We start from the raw sequence: 24,496 nt of genomic DNA, 5'->3' as shown, positions 1-24,496 counted from the left end.
CAAGGGACAGGGGGACACCCTTAAGGGACATTAAAGGGCCATAAGGGACTTTGGGACACCCCTAGGGGACAGTGAGACACCCACAGGGTCCATGGGGACACCCCTAGGGGCCTGGGGACACCCATAGGGGACAGGGGGACACCCCTAGGGGCCATAGGACCCCTATAAGGGACATGGGGACCCCCCTGGGGGACACGGGGACCCCGATAGGATCTGGGGGACCCCTACAGGGGACACGGGGACCCCCCTAAGGGACCCAAGGGCACCCCTAGGGGACACAGGGACCCCCTCTAGGGGACATGGAGACCCCTATAAGGGACATGAGGACCCCCCAAGGGAACACGGGACCCCCCCCCTAGGATTTTGGGGCCCCCCCGGGACTGACGTCGGGGGCGGGGGCGTCGGGGGGCGGCAGGAAGAAGTGTGTGACCAGCATGGTGGTGCCCTTGATCACCCCCACGTCGAACCACTGCTGCTCCTTGCGGGGGGGCGCCTTGGGGGGCGCCGCCGGGTCCGGCTTCTGGGGGGGACACGGGGGGGACACATGGCACCGCGACCCCACAGGCGGCCCCACAGACCCCACACACCCCCCTAAAGCCCCCAGACCCCCTTGAAGCACCCAGCCCCCTCCCTGAAGCCCCCAGACCCCCCCGAAGCCCCCAGCCCCCCCACAACCCCCCAGCACCCCATAAAAGCCCCCCCATAACCACCCCCCAGCCCTACAACCGCCCCATAACCAACCCCCACAGACCCCCCCAGCCCCATAACCACCCCACAACCACCCCATAGCCCCCCCAGCCCCACAACCACCCCTTAACAGCCCCACAACCACCCCATAGCCCCCCCGTAGCCCCCCCCCCAGTCCCATAACCACCCCGTACCCCCCCCCAGCCCCCCAGCCCCCCCCCTGCCCCATCACCACCCCATAGCCCCCCCAAAACCCCCCCAGCCCCACCACCACCCCATAGCCCCCCCATAGCCCCCCCATACCCCCCCCAAACCCCCCCGGGACCCCATAACCCCCCCCAACCCCTCCCCAGCCCCATAACAGCCCCCCCCCCCACCCGTGTCCCGCCCCCCGGACCCCCCCTCACCACGGGCGCCCCCTCGATGCCGTTGGCCACCTCCGCCAGGGCCGCGGCCGCCTGCAGCTTGGCCGGGCTGGGCCCCACCACGGGCGGGGGGGGCACGAAGGGGCTGGGGGGGGCCCAGGCCTGGGGGAGGGGGGGGGGGGGCACGGTCAGTGAGACCCCCCCCCCCCCTGCACCCAGGGCACCCCCCCAGAGAGGGCACCCCTCAAAAGGGCACCCCCGGAGAGGGCACCCCCAGCCCAAAAAAGAGCCCCCCCCCCCCATTAATTGGGCCCCCCCCAATTGCCAGGTGCCCCCCATTAACTGGGGGCCCCCTCCCCATTAATTGGGACCCCCCCAAATCATTAGGACCCCCCCCCCCAATAATTGGGGACCCCCTCCCCATTAACTGGGACCCTCCCCAACCTTCAGGTGCCCCCCCATTAATTGGGACCCCCCCCAGCCCCCCCAAATTTCCCCCAGCCCCCCCCAAATTTTTCCAACCCCCCCCCCCAGGGCTCTCACCATCGGCGGGGGGGGCAGCAGCCCCGTGGGGGTCCCAGGGGCCCCCCCCAGCCCCCCCAAAACCCTCCCAAACCTCCCCAAATTTCCCCCTACACCCCCCAAATTTTCCCCAGCCCCCCCCCCAAAATTTTTCCAACCCCCCCCCCAGGGCTCTCACCGTCGGCGGGGGGGGGCAGCAGCCCCGCGGGGGTCCCGGGGGCCCCCCCCAGCTCCCCCAGCCCGTTGGCGTCGGCGGCGGGGTCGTTGAGGCTGTCGGCGGGGGCCAGCGCCTCGGTGGGCAGCTGGGGGGGGGCGGCGGCGGCCGGGGGGGGTCCCGGGGGGGCCGGGGGGGTCCCGGCGGGTTGTGGGGGGGCTGTGGGGGGGGTCTGCGGGGGGGGCGCCTCCTGGAGCTGCTGCTGCTGCACCAGCGCCGCCAGCTCCTGCTGGGTCAGGACGATGGGGATGGGGCCGGGGGGCCCTCGGGGGGGTCGCCCCCCAAGGGGGGGAGGTCGGGGGGGGCCGGGGGAGCCCCCCCGGGCTCGCCGCTGTCCAGGGGTTCCGCTGCGCCTGTTGGGGGGGGGAAAGGGGGGTTATGGGGGGGGTTGGGGGGGGTTTGGGGGTGTCCAGGAGCCGCTGTGGCCCCCCCAGGGTCTCCTATCCCCCCCCCGACCCCCTATGCCCCCCCCCATTCAGCCCCATTCCCCCCCCAATTTGCCCCAAGACCCCCGTATCTTCCCCAACCCCCTCCGTACCCCCCCCAATTCCCCCTAAATCCCCCGTTGCCCCCCCCAGTCCCCTCTATACTGCCCCATTGCCCCCCCACAGCCCCCCCATAGCCCCCTGTAACCCCCCCGTACCACCCCATTTTCCCCCATAACCCCCCCAAAACTGCCCCATAACCCCCCGATATCCCCCAAATCCCCCCCCAGCCCCCCATATGACACCCCCGGCCCCCCCCTCACCCAACGCGGCCTGCTGGGCCGCCTGCAGCACGGCCTGGATGGCCAGGGCTTGCTGTGACCCCCTATAACCCCCCCATAACCCCCTATAACCCCCCAATACCCCCCGATATCCCCCCCCAGCCCCCCATATGACCCCCCCGGACCCCCCCTCACCCAAGGCAGCCTGCTGGGCCACCTGCAGCACGGCCTGGATGGCCAGGGCTTGCCCGTGACCCCAAATAACCCCCCCATAACCCCCCGTATCACCCCATAACCCCCTGATATCTCCCCCCAGACCCCCCCAGCCCCCCATATGACCCCCCAGACCCCCCAGGACCCCCCCCAGGACCCCCCCTCACCCAAGGCAGCCTGCTGGGCCGCCTGCAGCATGGCCTGGATGGCCAGGGCTTGCCGTGACCCCCCATAACCCCCCCATAACCCCCTATAACCCCCCAATACCCCCCGATATCCCCCCCCAGCCCCCCATATGACCCCCCCGGACCCCCCCTCACCCAAGGCGGCCTGCTGGGCCGCCTGCAGCACGGCCTGGATGGCCAGGGCTTGCGCCGTGGCCTCTTCGCTGGCCGCCGCCGCCTGCGCCGCCGCCTCGGCCGCGGCGGTGACCGCCAGCTCCTCGGGGGTCAGCCCCGGCGCCCCCCCGGCCCCCCCCAGGGGCGCCTCGGCCATCAGCTCGGGGGGCAGCGCCAGCCCCTCGCCCGGGGCGCCCCCCCCCGAGGGTTGGGGGGGGGCCAGGACCACCGCCGAGGCCCCCGGGGGCTCCGGGGAGCCGGGGGGGCGGCGGAGGAGGAGGAGGAGGAGGAGGAGGAGGAAGGAGCTGGGGGGGCTGGGGGGGTCCCCGAGGAAGGGGGGGGTGGGGGGGTCGGGGGGGTGGAGGAGGAGGCGGGGGGCTCCGGGGGGGAGGGCTCTGGGGGGGCGGGGGGCTCGGGGGTGCCGGGGGGGGCTCCGTCAGCGAGGAGATGCTCTGCGGGGGGGGGGGGGGGGGGGCAAAGGGTGAGGCCGTAGCACCCCCAAATGCCCCCCCCCCAAATTCTTCTGTCCCCACCCGGTCCTTAATGACCCCCCCCGATCCCAAATCTCCCCCAAATGCCCCTGAGCCCCCCCAAATACCCCCAGTGTCCCTGTAAATGCCCCCAAGACCCCTCAGTCCCCCCCCCCAAATAACCCCAAATGCCCCCAAGCCCCCCAAATACCCCCGAATTACCCCCAAACCGCCCCCAAATGCCCCCAAGCCCCCTCAATGCCCCCCCAAATACCCCCAAATCCCCCCAATGTCCCTGTAAATGCCCCCAAGCCCCCTCATTGCCCCCCCAAACGCCCCCAAGCCCCTCAACGCCCACCCAAATGCCCCCAATTGCCCCCAAATGCCCCCCCAAACCCCCCCAAAACCCCTCAACGCTCCCCCAAATACCCCCAATTGCCCCGAAGCCACCCCCAAATGCCCCCAAGACCCCCCAAAGCCCACCCAAACCCCCCCAAGACCCCTCAACGCCCACCCAAATAACCCCAATTGCCCCCAACCCCCCCCAAATACCCCCGAATTACCCCCAAGCCCCCCCCCAGCACTCACCGGCACGGCGGGCCCGGGGGCCGGGGTGGACTGTGTGACCGTGGTCACCGCCCGGGGCTGGGGGGCTCCGGCAACACCGGGGCTGGGGGCGCCGGAGGGGGACCCCTCCCCACCGGGGGGGTTGAGGGGGGGCTCGGGCTCCCCCTGCCCGTTGGCAGCCGGCGGGGGGGGGTCTGCGGGGAGAGATTTGGGGCTGGGGGTGAGCGAGGTGCCCCCCCCAACCCACATAAATTGGGGAGGGGGCTCCTGGCGGGGGGGGGGTCTCACCTTGGTTGGCGCCCATGCTGGCGGTGACGGTGGTGGCCGTGTGGGTCGTCCCCGTCTCGTGGGTCTCGCAGGGGGGGTTGGAGCAGCCGGGGGGGGTGGGCGTGGGGCTGGGGGGGCCCGCGGGGGGCACCCCCTCAGCCGGCGGCGGCGGTGCACCCGCCGAGGGGCTCTGCTCGGCCGCCCCCCCGCGGTGGGCTCGGGGGGCTCGGGGCACGGCCGGGCCCCGGCAGTGGTCCCGGTGCCGGCGGCGGGGGCGGCGTCGGCGCCCCCTGGCCGTGACCCCGAGGCCGTGGTGGTGGTGGCGGTGTTGGTGGTGCCGGTCTCGTGGGTCTCGCAGGGGGGGTTGGAGCAGGGCCACGGCGCCGCGGCGGCGCTGCTGCTGGTGCTACTGGTGGTGCTGGTGGTACCGGTGCCGCCGCCGGTGGTGCCGGGCCCCTCGCCCGAGGCCGTGGTGGTGGTGGCCGTGTTGGTGGTGCCGGTCTCGTGGGTCTCGCAGGGGGGGTTGGAGCAGGGCCACGACGGCGCCGCGGGGTTTTGGCAGGGCCGGGATCTGTCCCCGTGGGCCACGGCCGGCGTCATGGTGGTGCCGGTGGCCGCGGTTTGCTGCGTGGCACAGGGGGCGCCGGGCAGCTCGCGGCCCGGGCAGGAGCAGGCGGTGGTGGCCGTGTTGGTGGTGCCGGTCTCGTGGGTCTCGCGGGGGGGTTGGAGCACGGCCGGGACCCCGCGGTGGTCGCGGCGGTGCCGTCGGTGGCCGTCCCCACCTCCTCCTGGCCTTCTGGCGCGGCGCCGGAGCACGGCCGCGAGCCCGAGGCCGTGGTGGTGGTGGCGGTGTTGGTGGTGCCGGTCTCGTGGGTCTCGCAGGGGGGGTTGGAGCAGGGCCACGACGGCGCCGCGGTGCCGGCGGCCGCCCCCTGGGCTTCACCGGCAGCACCGGGGCCCAACCGGGAGCCGGCGGCCGTGGTGGTGGTGGCCGTGTTGGTGGTGCCGGTCTCGTGGGTCTCGCAGGGGGGGTTGGAGCACACCAGGGTGACGGCGTCGGCGGCGGTGGTGGCGGTGGTGGCGTCGCCGGGGGGGGGCGCCGAGCAGGGCTGTGCCCGCGCCGTCATGGTGGTGCCGGTGGCGGCGGTCTGCTGGGTGGCGCAGGGGGCGGCGCGGCGCGGCGCGGGGTCGTCGGCGCAGAGCCGGGCGCCGGCGGTGGTGGCGGTGTTGGTGGTGCCGGTGTCGTGGGTCTCGCAGGGGGGGTTGGCGCACACCCGGACGGCGGCGGTGGCGGTGGCGGTGCCGGGGGGCAGCCCCTCGGGGGGGCTCTCGCAGAGGAGCTGGAGCTGCCCGGCGCCCACGTTGGCCACCACGCTGGTGGTGGCGGTGTTGGTGGTGCCGGTCTCGTGGGTCTCGCAGGGGGGGTTGGAGCACACCAGGGTGACGGTGCCGGGGGGGGTCCCTTCGGCTTGCCCCCCGCCCTCGGTCAAGGCGGCGGCGGCCGCCGGCTGCTCGGCCGTGGGCGAGGCCAGGATGGAGACCGGGAGGTCGTGCACCGGCTGCGCCTCCACGCCGCTCGGCGTCGTGATCAGCGTCACCTGCGTGGGCTGGGACACGGGCTGCCGCCCGCACGCGGCGTCACCGACCCCCCCCGGCCACCCTCGGGGTCCCCCACCACGCCCCCAGCCCCGTTGTCACCTCGCTACGTGCCCAGGGGTCCCGAGGGACGTGGTGGGGGCCCACCGGCACAGTTACGCCGCGCGTGGTCGCGTCTACGCCAACCGTGGCCAAGGCTACCCAACGCCATGACCACCTCTACGCCAACCATGGCCAAGTCTACCCAACCCAATGGCCGTGCCCCCAAGCACCCATGGGTGTCTGGTGACCACAAGTCCCCCGATGACTCCCAAGGTCCTGCCGATGACCCATGGCTGCGTCTACGTCAACCATGGCCAAGTCTACCCAACTGCATGATGTCTACGCCAACCGCGGCCAAGTCTACCCAACGCCATGACGTCTATGTCAACCATGGCCATGTCTACACCACCCACGACCATGTCTACCCAACACCATGATGTCTATGCCAACTATGACTACATCTACCCAACGCCACGGCCATGTCTACATCAACAATGGCCACATCTACCCAACCCCATGACATCTACGTCAACCGTGGCCATGTCTACCCAACCCCATGACGTCTACGCCAATGATGAGCACGTCTACCGAACCCCATGACATCTTGACATCTACGCCAACGATGACCAGGTCTACCCAACCCCGTGGCCATGTCTACCCAACCCCATGGCATCTATGTCAACCATGGCCATGTCTACCCAACGCCATGGCCAAATCTACGTCAACAATGGCCACATCTACCCAACCCCATGACGTCTACGTCAACCGTGGCCATGTCTACCCAACACCCTGATGTCTATGCCAACTATGACTACATCTACCCAACCCCATGACATCTACGTCAACCATGGCCATGTCTACCCAACCCCATGGCCATGTCTACGTCAACAATGGCCACATCTACCCAACCCCATGACATCTACGTCAACCGTGGCCATGTCTACCCAACCCCATGACATCTACGTCAACCATGGCCATGTCTACCCAACCCCATGACGTCTACGTCAACAATGGCCACATCTACCCAACGCCATGGCCATGTCTACCCAACCCCATGACCTCCACGCCAACCATGGCCACATCCACCCAACCCCTTGACCACGTCTACGCCACCCATGACCACGTCCCCAAGGCCCCCTGGGTCTCTGGTGCCCCCAAGCCCCCCGGCCACCCCCAGCACCCCCCAGCGCTCACCTGCATGGTGATGGTGGGCGTGCCGAGCCCGCCGGCGGCCGTCATGGTGGTCTGGGCGGCCGAGACGGTGATGGCGGCTGGGTTGAGGACCTGGCTGGACAGCGTGGCGATGGTGCCCAGCGTGGTGATGGGGGTGGCCAGCGAGGCGCTGGTGCTGTGGCCCCCGGCCCCCGCCAGGCTGGTGGACACCGTGCCCGTCACCGTGCCCAGCGTGGTGACACCTGGGGGAGGGGGGGGATGCTTGTCACCTCCTGTCCCCCCATTTTGTTAGGGTCGCCCCCTCTCTCCGTTAGGGGAGCGCGAGGAGCTCAGGACCCCCCTCACCCCACCCCACGTGGTGACGCCGGGGTGGGGGGGCACAGGGGACACCCCCAGCCCGGGACGCCCCCCCCCGGGGTGCCAGCAGCTCACCCGTGGTCCCCTTCACCACCAGCGTGGTGACGGTGGGCTTGACGGCCGAGACGGTGACGGGTGTCACCAGGCGGACCCCCCCCATGGGCACCGTGCGCAGGATGGTGCCCGGCTGCCCGGGGGCGCCCTTCAGAACCACCTAAAAAAGAGGGAAAAAGGTTAAAATTTAAAAAAAAGGGGGAAAAACGGAAAGGGAGGGGTCTCGGGGGGGGGTCCCGGCACTCACCTGCGTCACCCCCTGCTGCCCGTGGCCCGTGGCCAGCTTGGGGACGGCGGTGATGATTTTGGCGGGGGTGCCGGTGCCGGAGGTCATGACCTTGGTGGTGATGATGGTGATGGGCGACTTGATGCCGGGGCTGCTGGTGACGCCTGGGGAAGGGAGGGGAGGGGGGGACGCAGGGACGATTTGGGGGGGGTCAGGGTGGTCCCTGCGCCCCCTCCACGCGGTCCCGGTGGCCTCCCAGTGCTCACCGGTGGCCCCCGACTGGGTGATGATGGCCGACATGGGGATGGTCTTGATGATGGTGGTGGTGCCGGGCTTGGTGGTGCTGGGCGAGACGCTGCTGATGCCCAGGATGGTGGGCTTGGGGGGCGCCCCCCCCGCCTGCGTGGTGCTCAGGATGGTGGGGGGCTTCCCGTCCGCCGACGTCACCAGCTTCAGGATGGTGCCGGCCGGCAGCGGCCCCTTGGTCTGCGGGGAGAGGGGGGGGTTAATTGGGGGGGTTCTGGAAAGGAAAGGGTTAATTGGGGGGGTTGGGGAAGGAAGGGGTTAATTGGGGGGATTTGGGGAAGGAAGGGGTTAATTGGGGGGGGTTGGGGAAGGAAGGGGTTAATTGGGGGGGTTCTGGAAAGGAAAGGGTTAATTGGGGGGGTTGGAAAAGGGTTAATTGGGGGGGAATTGGGGAAGGAAGGGGTTAATTGGGGGGATTTGGGGAAGGGTTAATTGGGGGGTTCGTGGAAGGAAGGGGTTAATTGGGGGGGTTCGGGGAAGGAAGGGGTTAATTGGGGGGGTTCTGGAAAGGAAAGGGTTAATTGGGGGGGTTGGAAAAGGGTTAATTGGGGGGGTTCGGCGAAGGAAGGGGTTAATTGGGGGGGTTGGGAAAGGAAGGGGTTAATTGGGGGGTTGGGAAAGGGTTAATTGGGGGGTTTGGGGAGGGAAGTGGTTAATTGGGGGGATTTAGGGAAGGAAGGCGTTAATTGGGGGGGTTGGGGAAGGAAGGGGTTAATTGGGGGGTTCGTGGAAGGAAGGGGTTAATTGGGGGGGTTGGGAAAGGGTTAATTGGGGGGGTTGGGGAAGGAAGGGGTTAATTGGGGGGGATTTGGGGAAGGAAGGAGTTAATTGGGGGGATTTCAGAAAGAAAGGGGTTAATTGGGGGGTTTGGGGAAAGGAAAGGGTTAATTGGGGGAGGGAAGGGTTAATTGGAGGGTTAATTGGGGGGGAGATCTAGGGGGGAAAGCGGGGGGCTCACCTGGATCATTTGGCTGATGGGGTTAATTGGGGGGTTAATTAGGGGTGTTAATTAATTGGGGGGCTCACCTGGATGATGGGGTTAATTAGGGTTAACTAATTAGGGGTGTTTATGGGGGGGCTCGCCTGGGCAATGGGGTTAATTAGGGGAAGATTTGTTAATGGCGCTTTCCCAGGTGCTCTGGGTGACCGCGTTAATCGATTAATTAGGGGATAATTAACTGGGGGGGGGCTGAGCTGGCTGCTGTGGGTTAACGAGGGGGGTTAATTAGCGCTAACGAGGGGCTGACCTGGATGATCTGGGTGACCGGCCCGCTGGACGCCTGCCCGGTGACGGCCGAGGTCTGCACGGGCTTGGTCTGCACCACGGACATCACCTTGCCCAGGTTAGAGATCTGGGGGGGGGATTTGGGGTTAAATCACCCCCCCGGACATCTGACCCCCCCCAAACCTCGTTAATTTACGGGGTTAGGACCCCCCCAGCCCATTTAACCCCCCCAAACCCACTAAATTTATAGGGTCAGGGGGTCAGGGCCCTCCCAAACCCCTCAGATGCCCCAAAACTGGCGATTTTATAGGGTCAGCACCCCCCCAGCCCATTTAACCCCCCCCAAACTCTGTTAATTTACAGGATTAGGACCCCCCCCCAGCCCATTTAACCCCCCCAAACCCTGTTAATTTACAGGATTAGGACCCCCCCCCAGCCCATTTAACCCCCCCAAACCCACTTAATTCACAGAATTAGGACCCTCCCCCAGCCCCTCAGGTGCCCTAAACCCACCTAATTTATGGGGTTAGACCCCCCCAGCCCATTTAACCCCCTCCCAGCCCATTTAACCCCCCCCAAACCCTATTAATTTATAGGGTTAAGACCCCCCCAGCCCCCTTAACCCCCCCCAAACCCAGTTAATTTACAGGATTAGGACCCTCCCAGCCCATTTAAGCCCCCCAAAACCCACTTAATTCACAGATTTAGGACCCCCCCAAACCCCTCAGGTGCCCCAAACCCATTAAATTTACCGGGTTAGGCCCCCCCAGGCCATTTAACCCCCCCAAACCCACTTAATTCACAGAATTAGGACCCCCCAAACCCCTCAGGTGCCCCAAAACTGGCCGTTTTATAGGGTCAGCACCCCCCCAGCCCCCTGAACCTCCCCCAAACCCCCCCCCAGACTCACCAGGGCGCTGCCCCCCGGCACGGAGATGGGGCTCTTGACCAGGGTGATGGTTTTGGTGACCCCCCCCACCACGGTGGTCATCACCTGCGCCTGCTGCGCCACCGTCACCGTCCCCGACTTGTGCACGGTGATGATGGGCCGCGTGCCCGTGTTGGTGGCCGGCGCCCCCCCCGACGTCCCCACCGCCGCCGCCGCCGTCTTCAGCATCCGCGTGGCCGGGTTGCTCACCTGGGGGGGAGAAATAAAAAAAAAAATGGGGGGGGGCACGGTGGTTTGGGGGAAAAAGGCAGCGAAACGGTGGCGCGAGCGATTTGGGGGGAAACGGGACCCAAATCGGTGGCCCCGTCCCCCACTTTGGGGATGAACGTCCCCAAATTGGTGCCCCTGACCCCCCCCCCCCTTTGGAGGAAAGTGTCCCCAAATTTGCATCCCCATCAGGGACAAACGTCCCCCAGTTCGTGGCCCTGACCCCTTCGGTTTTCCCCAATTCTGGGGTAAATGTCCCCAAGTCAGTGTCCCTGTCCCCCCCCTTTGGAGGAAAATGTCCCCAAATCAGTGTCCCCATCCCCTTTTGGGGCCAAACGTCCCCAAATCAGTGTCCCTATCCTCTTTCCGGGCCAAACATCCCCAAATCGGTGGCCCTGTCCCCCCCCTTTTTGGGAAAATGTCCCCAAATCAGTGTCCCAGTCCCCAAACTTGTGTCCCTGTCCCCACTGGTGCCCCTGCTTTGGGGACAAATATCCCCAAATCAGTGTCCCCATCCCCTTTTGGGAAAAACGTCCCCAAATTTGTGTCCCGGACCCCTTCGGTTTCCCCAGTTTGGGGACAAATATCCCCAAATTGGTATCCCTGCCCTCACTTCGGGGGCAAACACCCCCAAATCAGTGTCCTTGCCCCCTTCAGGGCCAAACGTCCCCAAATCAATGTCCCCAATCCCGCTGGTGCCCCCGCTTTGAGGACAAACACCCCCAAATCAGTGTCCCTGTCCTCACTTTGGGGACAAACACCCCCAAATCAGCATCCCCGTCCCCGCTTTGGGTCCAAATGTCCCCAAACCCGTGCGCCCCCCCCCCCAAAAAACGTCCCCGAGCCCTCACCATGACGGGGGACGAGGCCACCTTGACGGTGGCGGGCAGGGTGGTGGCCCCGGGGGTGACGGCCACCGTCTTGACGATGGTGGCCCCGGCGGGGACGCTGAGCACGGTGGGGGCCGAGGCGGGGGGGATTTTCTGCGTGGCCGCCGCCGCCGCCGCCAGCGCCGCCATGCCGCTCATCTGGGGGCTGCTGCCGATCACCTGCGGGACGGGGGGGGGCAACGGGGGCGTGAGGGGGCAGCGGGGGGCACCCTGGGGGCGTGAGGGGGCATCCAGGGGGTGGTGGGGGGCATTGGGGGGCACCCAGGGGGTGTTGGGGGGCACCCTGGGGGCGTTGGGGGGTGTTGGGGGACACCCTGGGGGTGTGAGGGGGCACCCTGGGGGCGTTGGGGGGTGTTGGGGGACACCCTGGGGGCGTGAGGGGGCATCCGGGGGGTGGTGGGGGGCACCCTGGGGGTGGTGGGGGCACCCTGGGGGCTTGAGGGGGCATCCGGGGGGCGTGAGGGGGCATCCAGGGGGTGGTGGGGGGCACCCAGGGGGCGTTGGGGGGTGTTGGGGGCACCCTGGGGGTGTGAGGGGGCATCCAGGGGGCACTGGGGGGCATTTGGGGGGTGCCCCAGGGACATTAGGGGACATCCAAAGGACATCCAGGGGGTGTTGGGGGGCACCCTAAGGACATTGGGGGACATCCAGGGACATTAGGAGGCATTAGGGGACATCTGGGGACATTGGGGGGCAATTAGGGGGCACCCCAAGGACATCAGGAGGCAGTGGGGGTCACCCCGGGGACGCTAGGGGGCATCCAGGGGGTGTTGGGGGGCACCCAGGGGACACCCAGGGACATTGGGGGGCACCCCAGGGACATTAGGGGACATCCAGGGGACACTGGGGGGCATTCGGGAGCACCCCGGGGACATTGGGGGTCATCCAAGGACATTGGGGGACACTGGGGGGCACCCCGGGGACACTGGGGGGGGCACCCAGGACATCAGGGGTCACCCCGGGGACACCACAACAACGCATCCCAGTGCTCCTGGCTGTCCCCGTGTCCCCAAATCCCCCCCAACCCCCCTCCAACCCCCCCAAATCCCCCCCCAACCCCCCCCCACCCCCCCGGTGCCCCCCCCAATGCCCCCCCCCCCTCACCGTGCCCTGTGGGCTCTGGCTGGGCACCACCATGCGCACTCCGGCGGGCAGGGACGTCACCGTCACCGGCGCCTTGCCCGGCTGCGCGGCCGAGCGCACCGTCACCAGGGGGGGGCCGGCCCCCGCGGGGGGGCCCGTCACCTTCAGCACCGCCGGGACGCCTGGGGGGGGACACGGGGGGGGCACAAAGGGGTCAGTGGAGGGTGGATGGGGACCCCCGTGTCCCCTCCTAGGACCCCTCGGTGTCCCCAAGATGCTCGTGTTGCTGTAACCCCCCCCAAATCTAACGCCCCCATAACCCCCCAAAACCCCCCACGACCCCCCATAACCCCGCCACAAACCCCCCGCAACCTCCCCAATCCCCTCCACAACCCCCTTAAACCCCCCATGACCCCCCAAACACCCCCCCAACCCCATAGCCCCCCCCACACCTCCCCATAACCACCCTACAACCCCCCAATCTCCCCCCACAACCCCCCCAAACCCCAATAACCCCCCCAACAACCCCCCAAGCCCCCCCAAAACCCCCCCAAGCCCCCCCCAACCCCATAGTCCCCCCAAACCCCCCCATAAGCCCCCAATAACCCCCCCACAACCCCCTTAGACCCCCCATAACCACCCCAAGCCCCCCCAAACCCCCCAATAACCCCCCACCAACCCCCTCACAATCCTGTCAAACACCCCCCAAGCCCCCCCAAACCCCATAGCCCCCCTAAAACCCCCCGAACCCCCCCCAAACCCCCAATCTCCCCCCACAACCCCTTTAACCCCCCATAACCCCCCCAATACCCCCCCCAAACCCCCCAATAACCCCCCCAACCCCTTTAACCCCCCCTAACCCCCCCAATAACCCCCCCCAAACCCCCATAACCCCCCCCCAACCCCATAACCCCCCCAACCCCCCCCCAACCCCATATCCCCCCCCCCCACTCACCCGGCGTCCTCGCCGCTCCAGCAGCGGGCAGGGGGCTGGCAGCAGCGCCGCTCCCGGGGGGCAACACCTGCAGCGCCCCCGCGCCCCCCCCGGCGCCCCCCACCCCCCCAGCACCACCACCCCCCCCCCCAGCAGCAGCAGCAGCAGCAGCTGTGGGGGCGGCGGGGGGCACCGGGGGGGTCACGGCGGTGGTGGCAGTCGCGGCGGCGGCGGTTTGGGGGGGGGGGGGCAGCAGCGTGAGCCCCACGGGAGCCAGGGGGGGCTGCGGGGAGGGGGCCGGGGGGGCGGCGGCGGCGGGCGCGGGGCTCTTGGGGGGGTTGGCGGGGACGGAGGGCACCGGGGGGGGCGCGGGGGCGGCGGGGGGCAGCTCGTAGCGCTGCAGCTGCAGCAGGTACTGCTCCGCCGTCGGCACCGCGCCCCAGCTCACCTCCAGCGACGTGGTGTTGGCGCGCACCAGCTGCACCCGGGCGGGGGCCGGGGGGCGCTCTGGGGGGGGGGATTTGGGGGTGGGGGGGGGTGGAGGGGGTGTGGGGGGGGGTGGAGGGGGGTGGGGGGGTAGGGGGTAAGGGGTTAGGGGGGTAGGGGTAGGGGAAATAGAGGGTTGGGGGATATAGGGTTAGGGGAGGGGGGATTTGGGGTGGGGGGGGAATTAGGGGGTGTGGGGGGGGTGGGGGGGTGGAGGGGGTGTGGGGGGGTAGGGGGTAAGGGGTTAGGGGGGTAGGGGTAGGGGAATTAGGGGAAGGGGACAGAGAGGGTTGGGGGATATAGGGTTAGGGGGGAACGTGGGGTTAGGGGGTATAAAGGGTAAGGGTTAGGGGAGAGGACAGAGAAAGGGGTTGGGGGGGAGAGAAAAAGGGGTTAGGGGGTGGGGGGAGAGGGGGGTACCCCAATAACGGGGCTGTGCACCCCCAACAGGGATCTGTGCACCCCAAAAGAGGTCGAACACCCCAATAATGAACCTGTGCACCCCAAAAGAGGCTGCACACCCTGACAGGGAGCCATACACCCCAATAATGAGACTGTGCGCCCCAATAGGGAGCCGTGCACCCCAATAACAGGGCTGTGCACCCCAATAACGGACCTGTGCCCCCCAAAAGAGGCTGCAGACCCCCATAACAGGGCTGTGCACCCCAAATAGAGACCTGTGCACCCCAATAGGAACCTGTGCACCCCAAAAGAGGTCAAACACCCCCATAATGAACCTGTGCACCCCAATAGGGACCTGTGCACCCCAATAACGGGGCTGTGCCCCCCAAAAGAGGCTGCAGACCCCGATAGGGAGCTGTGCACCCCAATAACGGACCTGTGCCCCCCAAAAGAGGCTGCAGACCCCCATAACGGGGCTGTGCACCCCCAATAGGGAGCCATGCACCCCAATAGGGACCTGTGCACCCCAAAAGAGGTCAAACACCCCCATAATGAACCTGTGCACCCCAATAGGGAGTCATGCACCCCAATAACGGACCTGTGCCCCCCAAAAGAGGTCGAACACCCCAATAATGAACCTGTGCACCCCCATAACGGACCTGTGCACCCCAAAAGAGGCTGCAGACCCCAATAACGAACCTGTCCACCCCAGTAATGGACCTGTCCACCCCTGTAACGGGGCTGTGCACCCTAATAACGGGGCTGTGCCCCCCAAAAAGAGGCTGCACACCCCAATAATGAACCTGTGCACCCCAATATGGGGTTGTCCACCCCAATAACGGACCTGTGCCCCCAAAAAGAGGCTGCGCACCCCAATAACGAACCTGCGCACCCCCATTCCCCCTTCCCCATACCCGGCACAGGATCCCAGCCCCCCCACCCCCCCCCCACCCCCCTCCCCCCCAATTTCGGGGTGCCGGGGGGGTGTCCCCGCGCCCCCCACTCACCGGTCTCGAGGTACCAGAGGTCCTTGCAGCAGACCTGGTTGTTCCAGGCCTTGCGGTAGCCGTCGCGGCCGCTCCAGATGTAGAGGCGCGTGGTGATGGCCACCGCGCAGTGCCCGGCCCGCGCCCGCGGCACGTTGTCCTCCAGCGTGTCCATCACGATGGGCTCCCACGACATCGAGTCTTTTGGGGCGAAAAACCTCGTTTTCAGGTCTCCCGGTTTCATTTTTAAAGGGTTTTGGGGTGTTTTTTTATTTTTTTTTACCCAGGTTGAGGCAGGCCAGCGTGTTGGTGCACTTCCACTCCTTCTCGTGCGTCGCCACCTTCACGTCGTCCATCACCAGCGGCACCCAGCCCCCAAACACGTACATCCTGGGGGGGGGGACAAAATTTGGTTAAGGGGGGGGGGCTGGGAGAGGGTTTGGGGGGGTTGGAGGGCGAGGAGACCCCCACGGACCCGGAATGGGAGCCCTGGGGGAGATTTGGGGAGCACCAGCAGCACACAGCCCCTGAACACGTACATCCTGGGGGGAATTTGGGAAGGGGGGGGGGGGGCAGGAATCCCAAAATTTGGTTAAGGGGGGGCTGGGAGAGGGTTTGGGGGGGTTGGAGGGCGAGGAGACCCCCCCCAGAGCCAAAATAGGAGCTTTGCAGAGCACCAGCAGCACCCAGCCCCCAAACACGGACATCCTGGGGGGAATTTGGGAAGGGGGGGGGGGGACAGGAACCCCAAAATTTGGTAAGGGGGGGGCTGGGAGAGGGTTTGGGGGGGGTTGGAGGGCAAGGAGACCCCCACGGACCCGGAATGGGAGCCCTGGGGGAGATTTGGGGAGCACCAGTGGCAGCCAGCCCCCAAACACAGACATCCTGGGGGGAATTTGGGAAGGGGGGGGGGAACGAACCCCAAAATTTGGTTAAGGGGGGGTCTCGGGGGGTAGGAGGGCGAGGAGAGCCCCCCCAGAGCCAAAATGGGAGCCCTGGGGGAGCCCCGGGGGAGATTTGGGGAGCACCAGCAGCACCCAGCCCCTGAACATGGACATGCAGGAGAGATTTTGGGGGGGGGGGGGGTCAGGAACCCCAAAATTTGGTTGGGGGGGGTCTCAGGGGGGTAGGAGGGCGAGGAGACCCCCACGGACCCGGAATGGGAGCCCTGGGGGAGATTTGGGGATCCCCAGCAGCACCCAGCCCCTGAACATGGACATCCTGGGGGGATTTTGGGGAGGGGGGGGAGCCTTCCAGGACCCCCCAGGGCCATTTTGGGACCCCCCTGGAATCATTTTGGGACCCCCCCAGCCCATTTCAGGGCCTCTGGGACCACTTGGGGACCCCCCCCGGGGCAATTTTGGGGACCCCCAGGGCCATTTTGGGGCCCCAACCCTCCCCAGCCCCATTTCTGGCCCCCCCAGGACCATTTAGGGGACCCCCCGGGGATGTTTTGTGCCCCCCCATCCCATTTTGTGGCCCCCCCCCCCCAATTTGTGCCCCCCCCCCGACCCACTTGTTGCCGATGGTGGTGGCCGAGTGCAGGCTGCGCGGCAGCGGCGCCACCCCGCTCAGGCTGGGCTTATTCCACGTCAGCGTCTCTGCCACGACAAAAAACACGTAAAAACCCCAAAATCACACGAATTCGCCCCAAAACACCCCCCCACCGATATCAGGGGTTGCAGTAAAAACCCCAAATCCACTTGGAGCGGCCCCAAAATAGCCCGAATTCGCCCAAAAAGGCCCCTCGCCGATATTGGGGGTTCCAAGAAAAACCCCCAAACCACTCGGAGCGAACCCAAAATAGCCCGGATTCACCCCAAAAGGCCCCTAACCGATATCGGGGGTCCCAAGAGAAACCCCAAATACACTCAGCAGCCCCAAAATCGCCCGAATTGTCCCCAAAAAGCCCCTTGCCGATATCAGGGGTTCCAAGAGAAAAAACAAAACCACTCCGATTGGCCCCAAAACCGCTCGGATTGACCTGAAACCGCTCCAACTGGCCCCAAAACCACCAGAATTGACCCAAACCCACCCGGACTGACCCAAAACCTCCGGATTTTGCCCCAAAAGCCCCTCACCGATGTCGAGGGTCCAGAGATCTCCCAAACGGCAGCCGCTCATGCCGCCGTAAATGAGGAGCCGTGCCCGGCGCCACCCCAAAACCGCTCTGATTGACCCCAAACCGCTCTGATGCACCCCAAACCCGCCCGAATTGCCCCAAAATCACCGGAATTCGCCCCAAAAGCCCCTCACCGATGTCGAGGGTCCAGAGGTCGCCCAGACGGCAGCCGCTCATGCCGCCGTAGATGAGGAGCCGTGCCCAGCAGCACCCCAAAACCCACATAACAACCCCAAAACCACTCCGATCTGCCCCAAAACCGCCCGAATTGCCCCAAAATCACCGGATTTCGCCCCAAAAGCCCCTCACCGATGTCGAGGGTCCAGAGGTCGCCCAGTCGGCAGCCGCTCATGCCGCCGTAGATGAGGAGCCGTGCCCAGCAGCACCCCAAAACCCACATAACAACCCCAAAACCACTCCGATCTGCCCCAAAACCGCCCGAATTGCCCCAAAATCACCGGATTTCGCCCCAAAAGCCCCTCACCGATGTCGAGGGTCCAGAGGTCGCCCAGTCGGCAGCCGCTCATGCCGCCGTAGATGAGGAGCCGTGCCCAGCAGCACCCCAAAACCCACATAACAACCCCAAAACCGCTCCGATCTGCCCCAAACCCGCCCGAATTGCCCCAAAATCACCAGAATTTGCCCCAAAAGCCCCTCACCGATGTCGAGGGTCCAGAGATCTCCCAGACGGCAGCCGCTCATGCCGCCGTAGATGAGGAGCCGTGCCCGGCGGCTGTCGCGCTCGGCGTAGACCACGGCGGTGTGGGACTCGCGGGGGGGGGGCAGGACCCCGTAGGTGATGGGGATGTCCCACGCCACCACCCCCGAGCCCGGGCGCAGCTCCAGCACGTACAGGTCGTTCAGGTACCTGGGGGGGGGGATTTTGGGGTCGGGGGGGGATTTGGGGTCAGGGAGGGGTTTAGGGTCAGGGAGAGGGGATTTGGGGTCGGGATTTAGAGGCAAGAGGGGGATTTGGGGTCACGGGGGGGGATTTGGGGTCAGGATTTAGGGGAAAAAGAGGGATTTAGGGTCAGGGAGGGGGGATTTGGGGTCAGGATTTAGGGTCGGGGGGGGATTTGGGGGCACGGGGGGCATTTGGGGCACGGGGGGGGGGATTTGGGGTCAGAGAGGGGGGATTTGGGGTTGGGATTTAGGGGCAAGGGGGGGGTTTAGGGTCATGGGGGGCATTTGGGGCACGGGGGGGGATTTGGGGTCAGGATTTAGGGGAAAGAGAGGGATTTAGGGTCAGGAAGGGGGGATTTGGGGTCAGGATTTGGGGTCACGGGGGGGGATTTGGGGTCAGGATTTAGGAGAAAGGGAGGGGTGTTTAGGGTCAGGGAGGGGGGATTTGGGGGCACAGGGGGGCGGATTTAGGGTCGGGATTTAGGGTCGGGGGGTTGCATACGGAGGGTGTCGGGGGGGGGTGTGGGGAGGTGGCGTCCCCAAAACGTGGAGGATTTGGGGGATTCTGCCCCAAATGGGTGGGTCCTGGTGGCACCGTGACCCCAACTGCCCCCAGACCCTGTCCCTAAAGGGGTCGCCGGGGGTCCTGCGCCCCCCAACCCCATTTGTCCCCGGTTCCTGGTGGCCCCCTGACCCCGATTGTCCCCAGATCCTGGGGACAGAACCCCCCAAATCTCCCCAAAACCACCCAATACCCCCCCACCTCCCCCTATAACCCCCCCCCAAACGCCCCCCCACCCCAAAAGGCCCCCCCCTCACCGGGGGATGTTGTTTTTGGGGTCCTCGCTGTCGTTGGCCAGCCCCCCGAAGAGGTAGCACTTGTTGCCCACCAGGGAGAAGCTGTGGCCCAGGCGGGGGCAGGGGGGGGGCCCGTTCTTGGGGGTCTTCGCCTTCAGCCGCTTCCACTCCCAGCGGCTCGCCTGGGGGGGGGGGGGGGAACAAAGGGGGGGGCGTGGGGATGGGCCTGGGGGGGCCCCCAGGTCCCTGGAACCCCCCCCCTTGTCCTCGTGCCCCCCCCATCCCCAGGGTCCCCCCCGTTCTGCAGCCCCCCCCCTCATTCCCAGTCCCCCCTCCCCTGTCCCTATGGCCCCCCCATGCCCCCTCCCCCCCGGTGCCTCCCCCCCAGTGCCCCCCCACCCCATTACCCCCCCCCTTAGCACCCCCCTTCCCCTCTCCCTCCCCCTCCCTGTCCCCATCCCTGGGGTCTCCCCATCCCCATGCCCCCCCCATACCCCCCCCATGCCCCCCCACAGCTTCTAGAGGTCATTGACCCCATCCCCATGCCCCCCATCCCTGGGGTCTCCCCATCCCTATTCCTATACCCCCGGGGGTCTCCCCATGCCCCCCCGGTGCCCCCCCCGTGCCCCCCGTGCCCCCCACCCACCTGCAGCTCGTAGAGGTCGTTGACCCCATCCCCATGCCTGGGGTCTCCCCACTTTATAGCCCCCTGGGGTCTCCCCATCCCTATCCCTTTGCCCCCTTGGGGTCTCACCATGCCCGTGCCCCCCCCCGGTGCCCCCCCCATGCCCCCCCATGCCCCCCCACAGCTTCTAGAGGTCATTGACCCCATCCTCATGCCCCCCATCCCTGGGCTCTCCCCACCCCATAGCCCCCTGGGGTCTCCCCATCCCTATCCCTATGCCCCCCGGGGGTCTCCCCATGCCCGTGCCCCCCCCCGTGCCCCCCCCGCGTTCCCCCCACGCCCCCCACCCCCCTGCAGCTCGTAGAGGTCGTTGACCCCATTCCCATCCCTGGGGTCTCCCCACCCCATAGCCCCCTGGGGTCTCCCCATCCCTATCCCTTTGCCCCCCTGGGGTCTCCCCATGCCCGTGCCCCCCCCCGGTGCCCCCCCCGTGCCCCCCCGGCCCCCACCCACCTGCAGCTCGTAGAGGTCGTTGCTGTACTTGCCGTACTCCACCATGCCCCCGAAGACCAGCAGCCGCGTCCCGTCGCACACGAAGCCGTAGGCAGCGCAGCCGGGGGGGATGTCCCCCCGCACCGCCGGGATGAACCACTGGTTGGTGGCTGGGGGGGCAAAAAGGGGGGGTTAGGAAATGGGGGGGGCACCACAGAGCACCCAGACCCCATAGATGGGGAGTACACACAGAAAAACCCCCAAAACCCCATAAAAACCCTATAAAAATCCTATAGAAATCGCATAAATGAGCCGCTGGGTGGTGGCTGGGGGGGCAAAAAGGGGGGGTTAGCAAACGGGGGGGGGCGCCCCAGAGCACCCAGACCCCATAAATGGGGTGATTATATGGAGAAACCCCCAAAATCCTATAGAAATCCCATAAAAACCCCATAGAAACCCCACAGAAATCGCATAAATGAACCACTGGGTGGTGGCTGGGGGGGGCAAAAAGGGGGGGTTAGGAAATGGGGGGGGGCGCCCCAGAGCACCCAGACTCCATAAATGGGGTGATTATATGGAAAAAAAACCCAAATTCTATAGAAATCCCATAAAAGCCCTACAGAAACCCCATAAATGAACCACTGGTTGGTGGCTGGGGGGGCAAAAAGGGGGGGTTAGCAAACGGGGGGGGGCGCCCCAGAGCACCCAGACCCCATAGATCAGGAGTACACACAGAAAAACTCCCAAAATCCCATAAAAACCCTATAAAAACCCTATAAAAATCCTATAAAAATCGCATAAATGAGCCACTGGGTGGTGGCTGGGGGGGGCAGAAAGCAGGGGGGGGGGCACAGGGGGGGGGCAGCCTGGGGTGTCTGGATCCCAATGATGGGGGCACCCCAGTGCTCCCAGTTACTGCCCCGTACCCCCAGTTACCCCCTCAGTTACCCCCCCAGTTGCCCCCCCCCATTGCCCCAGTGCCCCCCATTGCCCTCCAATAACCCCATTTTCTCCCCCAGTAACCCCATTTTTTTCCCTTTAACCCCCATTTCTCCCCACAATGCCCCCTGTAACTGCCCCCCCGTGCCCCCCCCCCTATTTAATTGCCCCCTCCCGGTGTTGTAGCCGTGCAGCTCGTCCACAATGCCCTCGTTGACCCCCCCTTGACCCCCAATACCCCCATTTCACCCCCCATTGACCCCTATTAACCCCCAATACCCCCATTTTTTCACCCCGTACCCCCCCATTTGCCCCCAACCCCCTTTAATTGCCCCCCCAGCCCCTAATTGCCCCGTCCTGGTGCTGTAGCCGTGCAGCTCGTCCACGATGCCCTCGTTGACCCCCCTTGACCCCATTTTCTCCCCTAATATCCCCATTTTCTCCCCCAATATCCCCGTTTTTTCACCCCGTACCCCCCCCAACACCCCCCCATTTGCCCCCCCGCCCTCGTTGCCCCCCCTTGACCCCCAATACCCCCATTTCCCCCCCACCGACCCCCAATACCCCATTTTCTCCCCCATATCCCCATTTTTTCACCTATTACCCCCGTTTTTTCGCCCCGTACCCCCCCCAATTTGCCCCCCACCCCCCATAATTGCCCCCCCCCACCCCCATAATCGCCCCGTCCCGGTGTTGTAGACGTGCAGCTCTTCCACGATGCCCTCCTTGACCCCCCACCGACCCCCAATACCCCCATTTTCTCCCCCAATACCCCCATTTTTTCCCCTATTACCCCCGTTCTTTCGCCCCGTACCCCCCCCATTTGCCCCCCCCCCGTTTAATCGCCCCGTACCGGTGTTGTAGACGTGCAGCTCGTCCACGATGCCCTCGTTGCCCCCCCGAAGACGACGATCAGCTCCTTGATGGCGACGGCGCGGTGGCCGTGGCGGGGGCGGGGGACGGGCCCGGACCAGCCGACCACCCGCCGCCAGCGCGGCTGCAGCGCGGGGGGGGCGCCGGGGGGGCCCCCGCCCGGGGCCGGGGCGGCCATGGGGGCCCTCTGCCTGTCCTGGGGGGGGCACGGGGGCGTCAGAGCCCCGACGGGAAAGGGCGGCGCCCCCTGACCCCCCCGTGACCCCGCAAGGGGCTCCCATTTACGCCCCCCCCATGTCTCCCCCATTTACGCCCCCCCCATTTATGTGCCCCCCCCACATCCCCCCATTTATGTACCCCCCCTTATGCCCCTCTGAGTGCCCCCCCATCTACCCCCAAACAAAACAATTGCCCCCCTCCCCCCGGACCCCAATTGCCCCCCCTGACATCTAACTGCCCCTTCACAACCCAATTCCCCCCCCCCCCCCGGGTCAATTAACTGCCCCCTGGCAATAATTACCCCCCGGGCACCCAATTGCCCCCCCCCCGACATTTAATTGCCCCCTAACAATACAATTGTCCCCCCAGAATCCCTATTGCCCCCCCCCAAACATTTAATTACCCCTAACAATACAATTGCCCCCCCCAACCCAATTACCCCCCGGAAACCCAATTACCCCTCCCCCCCGCCACTTAATTACCCCTAACAACACAATCGCCCCCCCGATATTTAATTAATTACCCCCCAATAACACAACTGTCATCGTGGAGCCCAATTACCCCCCCAAAACCCCAATTGCCCCCCTGACATTTAATTGCCCCCCCAGCATTGAATTGCTCCCTAACAATACAATTGCCCCCCCCGCCGTTAATTAATTACCCCCTAACAATCCAATTGCCCCCCCAGGAGCCCAATTACCCCCCCTCCAACCCAATTACCCCCCCCGGAAACCCAATTACCCTCCCCCAACATTTAATTGCCCCCCCCCACATTTAATTACCCCCTAACAATCCAATTGCCCCCCCCGGGATCCCAATTACCCCCCACACACACAATTAATTGCCCCCCCCGGCCCTTAATTACCCCCTAACAATGCAACTGCCCCCCCCACCCCCCAATTACCCCCCTAGCAACGCCCCCACCCCCTAGCAACCCCCCCGCCCCTCCCCCACGTCCCCCCTCCCCCCCCCGCCCCTCCCCCGTGCCCCCGCCCCCCGCGCCCCGCCCCCCCGCGCCCCCTCCCCCCCCCGCCGGGCCCTGGGAGCCGCCATCTTGTCGCTGCCCGGGCGGAAAATGGCGGCGCCCTGCCCCCCCCTCCCCCCCCCGCCGCCCCCTCCCGCTGCCCGCCGCCCCCCCCCGCGCCCCCTCCGCACCCCCCCGGCGGCGGCTCGCGGCCCCTGGCGGCTTCCGTAAGGCGCCGGTGGGGGCGGGGGGGGGCCCGGGGGGGTCGTGGGGGGGGCGGCGGCCGCCTTCACGCCGCCCTGGGAGCCGCCATCTTGCGGCGCTCGCCTCCTCGGCGCCGCGCGGGGGAGGCCGGGACGCTGGCGGGGTGGGCGGGGCGACGCAGGGCCCCGCCCACCTCACCCCACCCCGCTCCCTGCCTCCCCCTGAGGGCGGCGCCATCTTGGGCGCACGGGCGGCGCCATCTTGGGGAGGTCGCGGCGCCATCTTGGGAGGGAGCGCGGGAGCCGCGGGACCCCCGCACCAACGCCGCCGGGACCCCCCCCGTTACCTCCTTTTCGCCTCCCAGCCTCGGTTTTTGCCCCCACGCCCCGGTTTTTGCCCCCTCCCGGCCCCCGCCGCCGCCGCTCCTCACCGCCCCGCCGCCCCTCTGCACGCTGGGCGCCGCCATGTTGGGAGGGACCGCGGCCCGCTCGCTACGGCGCCCTACTCCCCCCCTCTCCGCCTCCTCCGTCGCACAGGGAGGGGGGCAGCGGCGGTGAAAGACCCGCGCCCGGCCCGGCCTCGACCCCCCTCACGGGCGGGGAGCTGTACGGAAAGGCAGCCCCGAGGCGGGCGCCGCCATCTTGGGGGGGCGGGGACTGGGCGCCGCCATCTTGTGGGCGGCACCCGGAGGAGGAGGAGGAGGGGGGGGGCGCCGCCGCGGCGGGGGCGCCCCAGGGCGGCGTAGGGCGGGCGGGGGGCGCTAGGCCCGGCCCCGGGGCCCAGCCCGCGCCGTACGGCAGCCGCTGGGCGCCGCCATGACGGCCGCCGAGGGGGCGTGGCCGCACGGGAAGCCCTTAAAGGGCCCCCTCTGTCATTTTCCACCACCCACCCCATCTGCAGGCGCCCCCCCCGCCTCCCGCGGCCCCCCGCGCCCCGTTTTACCCCCTTTATTTCCTCCTCGCTCAGCGGATCCCCCAGACTCGATTCCCGCGCGCTGTACGGAGCGCTCAGCCCCCCATGGGCGCCGCCATGTTGGCTGCCACCGCAAGCCCCGCCCCCTGCCGGCCCCGCCCCCAGCCCCTTTTCCCCCGA

At 67.0% G+C, this 24,496-nt stretch overlaps 1 protein-coding gene across 1 annotated transcript; it reads right to left on the bottom strand.

Annotated features, from left to right (window-relative positions):
* Window positions 1-340: 340 nt before the first annotated feature.
* HCFC1 (host cell factor C1) lies at window positions 341-24,206 on the bottom strand. Its single transcript, XM_084540523.1, is given in 29 exon segments — window positions 341-520; window positions 1,095-1,214; window positions 1,596-1,647; window positions 1,806-2,141; window positions 2,537-2,588; window positions 3,028-3,190; window positions 3,192-3,497; window positions 4,104-4,276; window positions 4,371-4,515; window positions 4,518-5,065; window positions 5,068-5,968; window positions 7,182-7,402; window positions 7,593-7,731; window positions 7,819-7,961; window positions 8,064-8,283; window positions 9,351-9,455; window positions 10,239-10,466; window positions 11,336-11,533; window positions 12,479-12,639; window positions 13,413-13,898; window positions 15,287-15,466; window positions 15,549-15,655; window positions 16,782-16,866; window positions 18,047-18,255; window positions 19,110-19,270; window positions 20,227-20,375; window positions 21,998-22,045; window positions 22,048-22,213; window positions 23,835-24,206. Coding segments are annotated over 29 exon segments (6,003 nt in total). The 5' UTR covers window positions 23,871-24,206; the 3' UTR covers window positions 341-355.
* Between the last annotated feature and the right edge of the window lie 290 nt (window positions 24,207-24,496).

This window comes from Aythya ferina (assembly GCF_964211825.1).
Source record: "Aythya ferina genome assembly, contig: HAP1_SCAFFOLD_1130, whole genome shotgun sequence".
Classification (NCBI taxonomy): Eukaryota; Metazoa; Chordata; class Aves; order Anseriformes; family Anatidae; genus Aythya; species Aythya ferina.
This window is presented reverse-complemented; position numbering and strand designations above follow the sequence as displayed.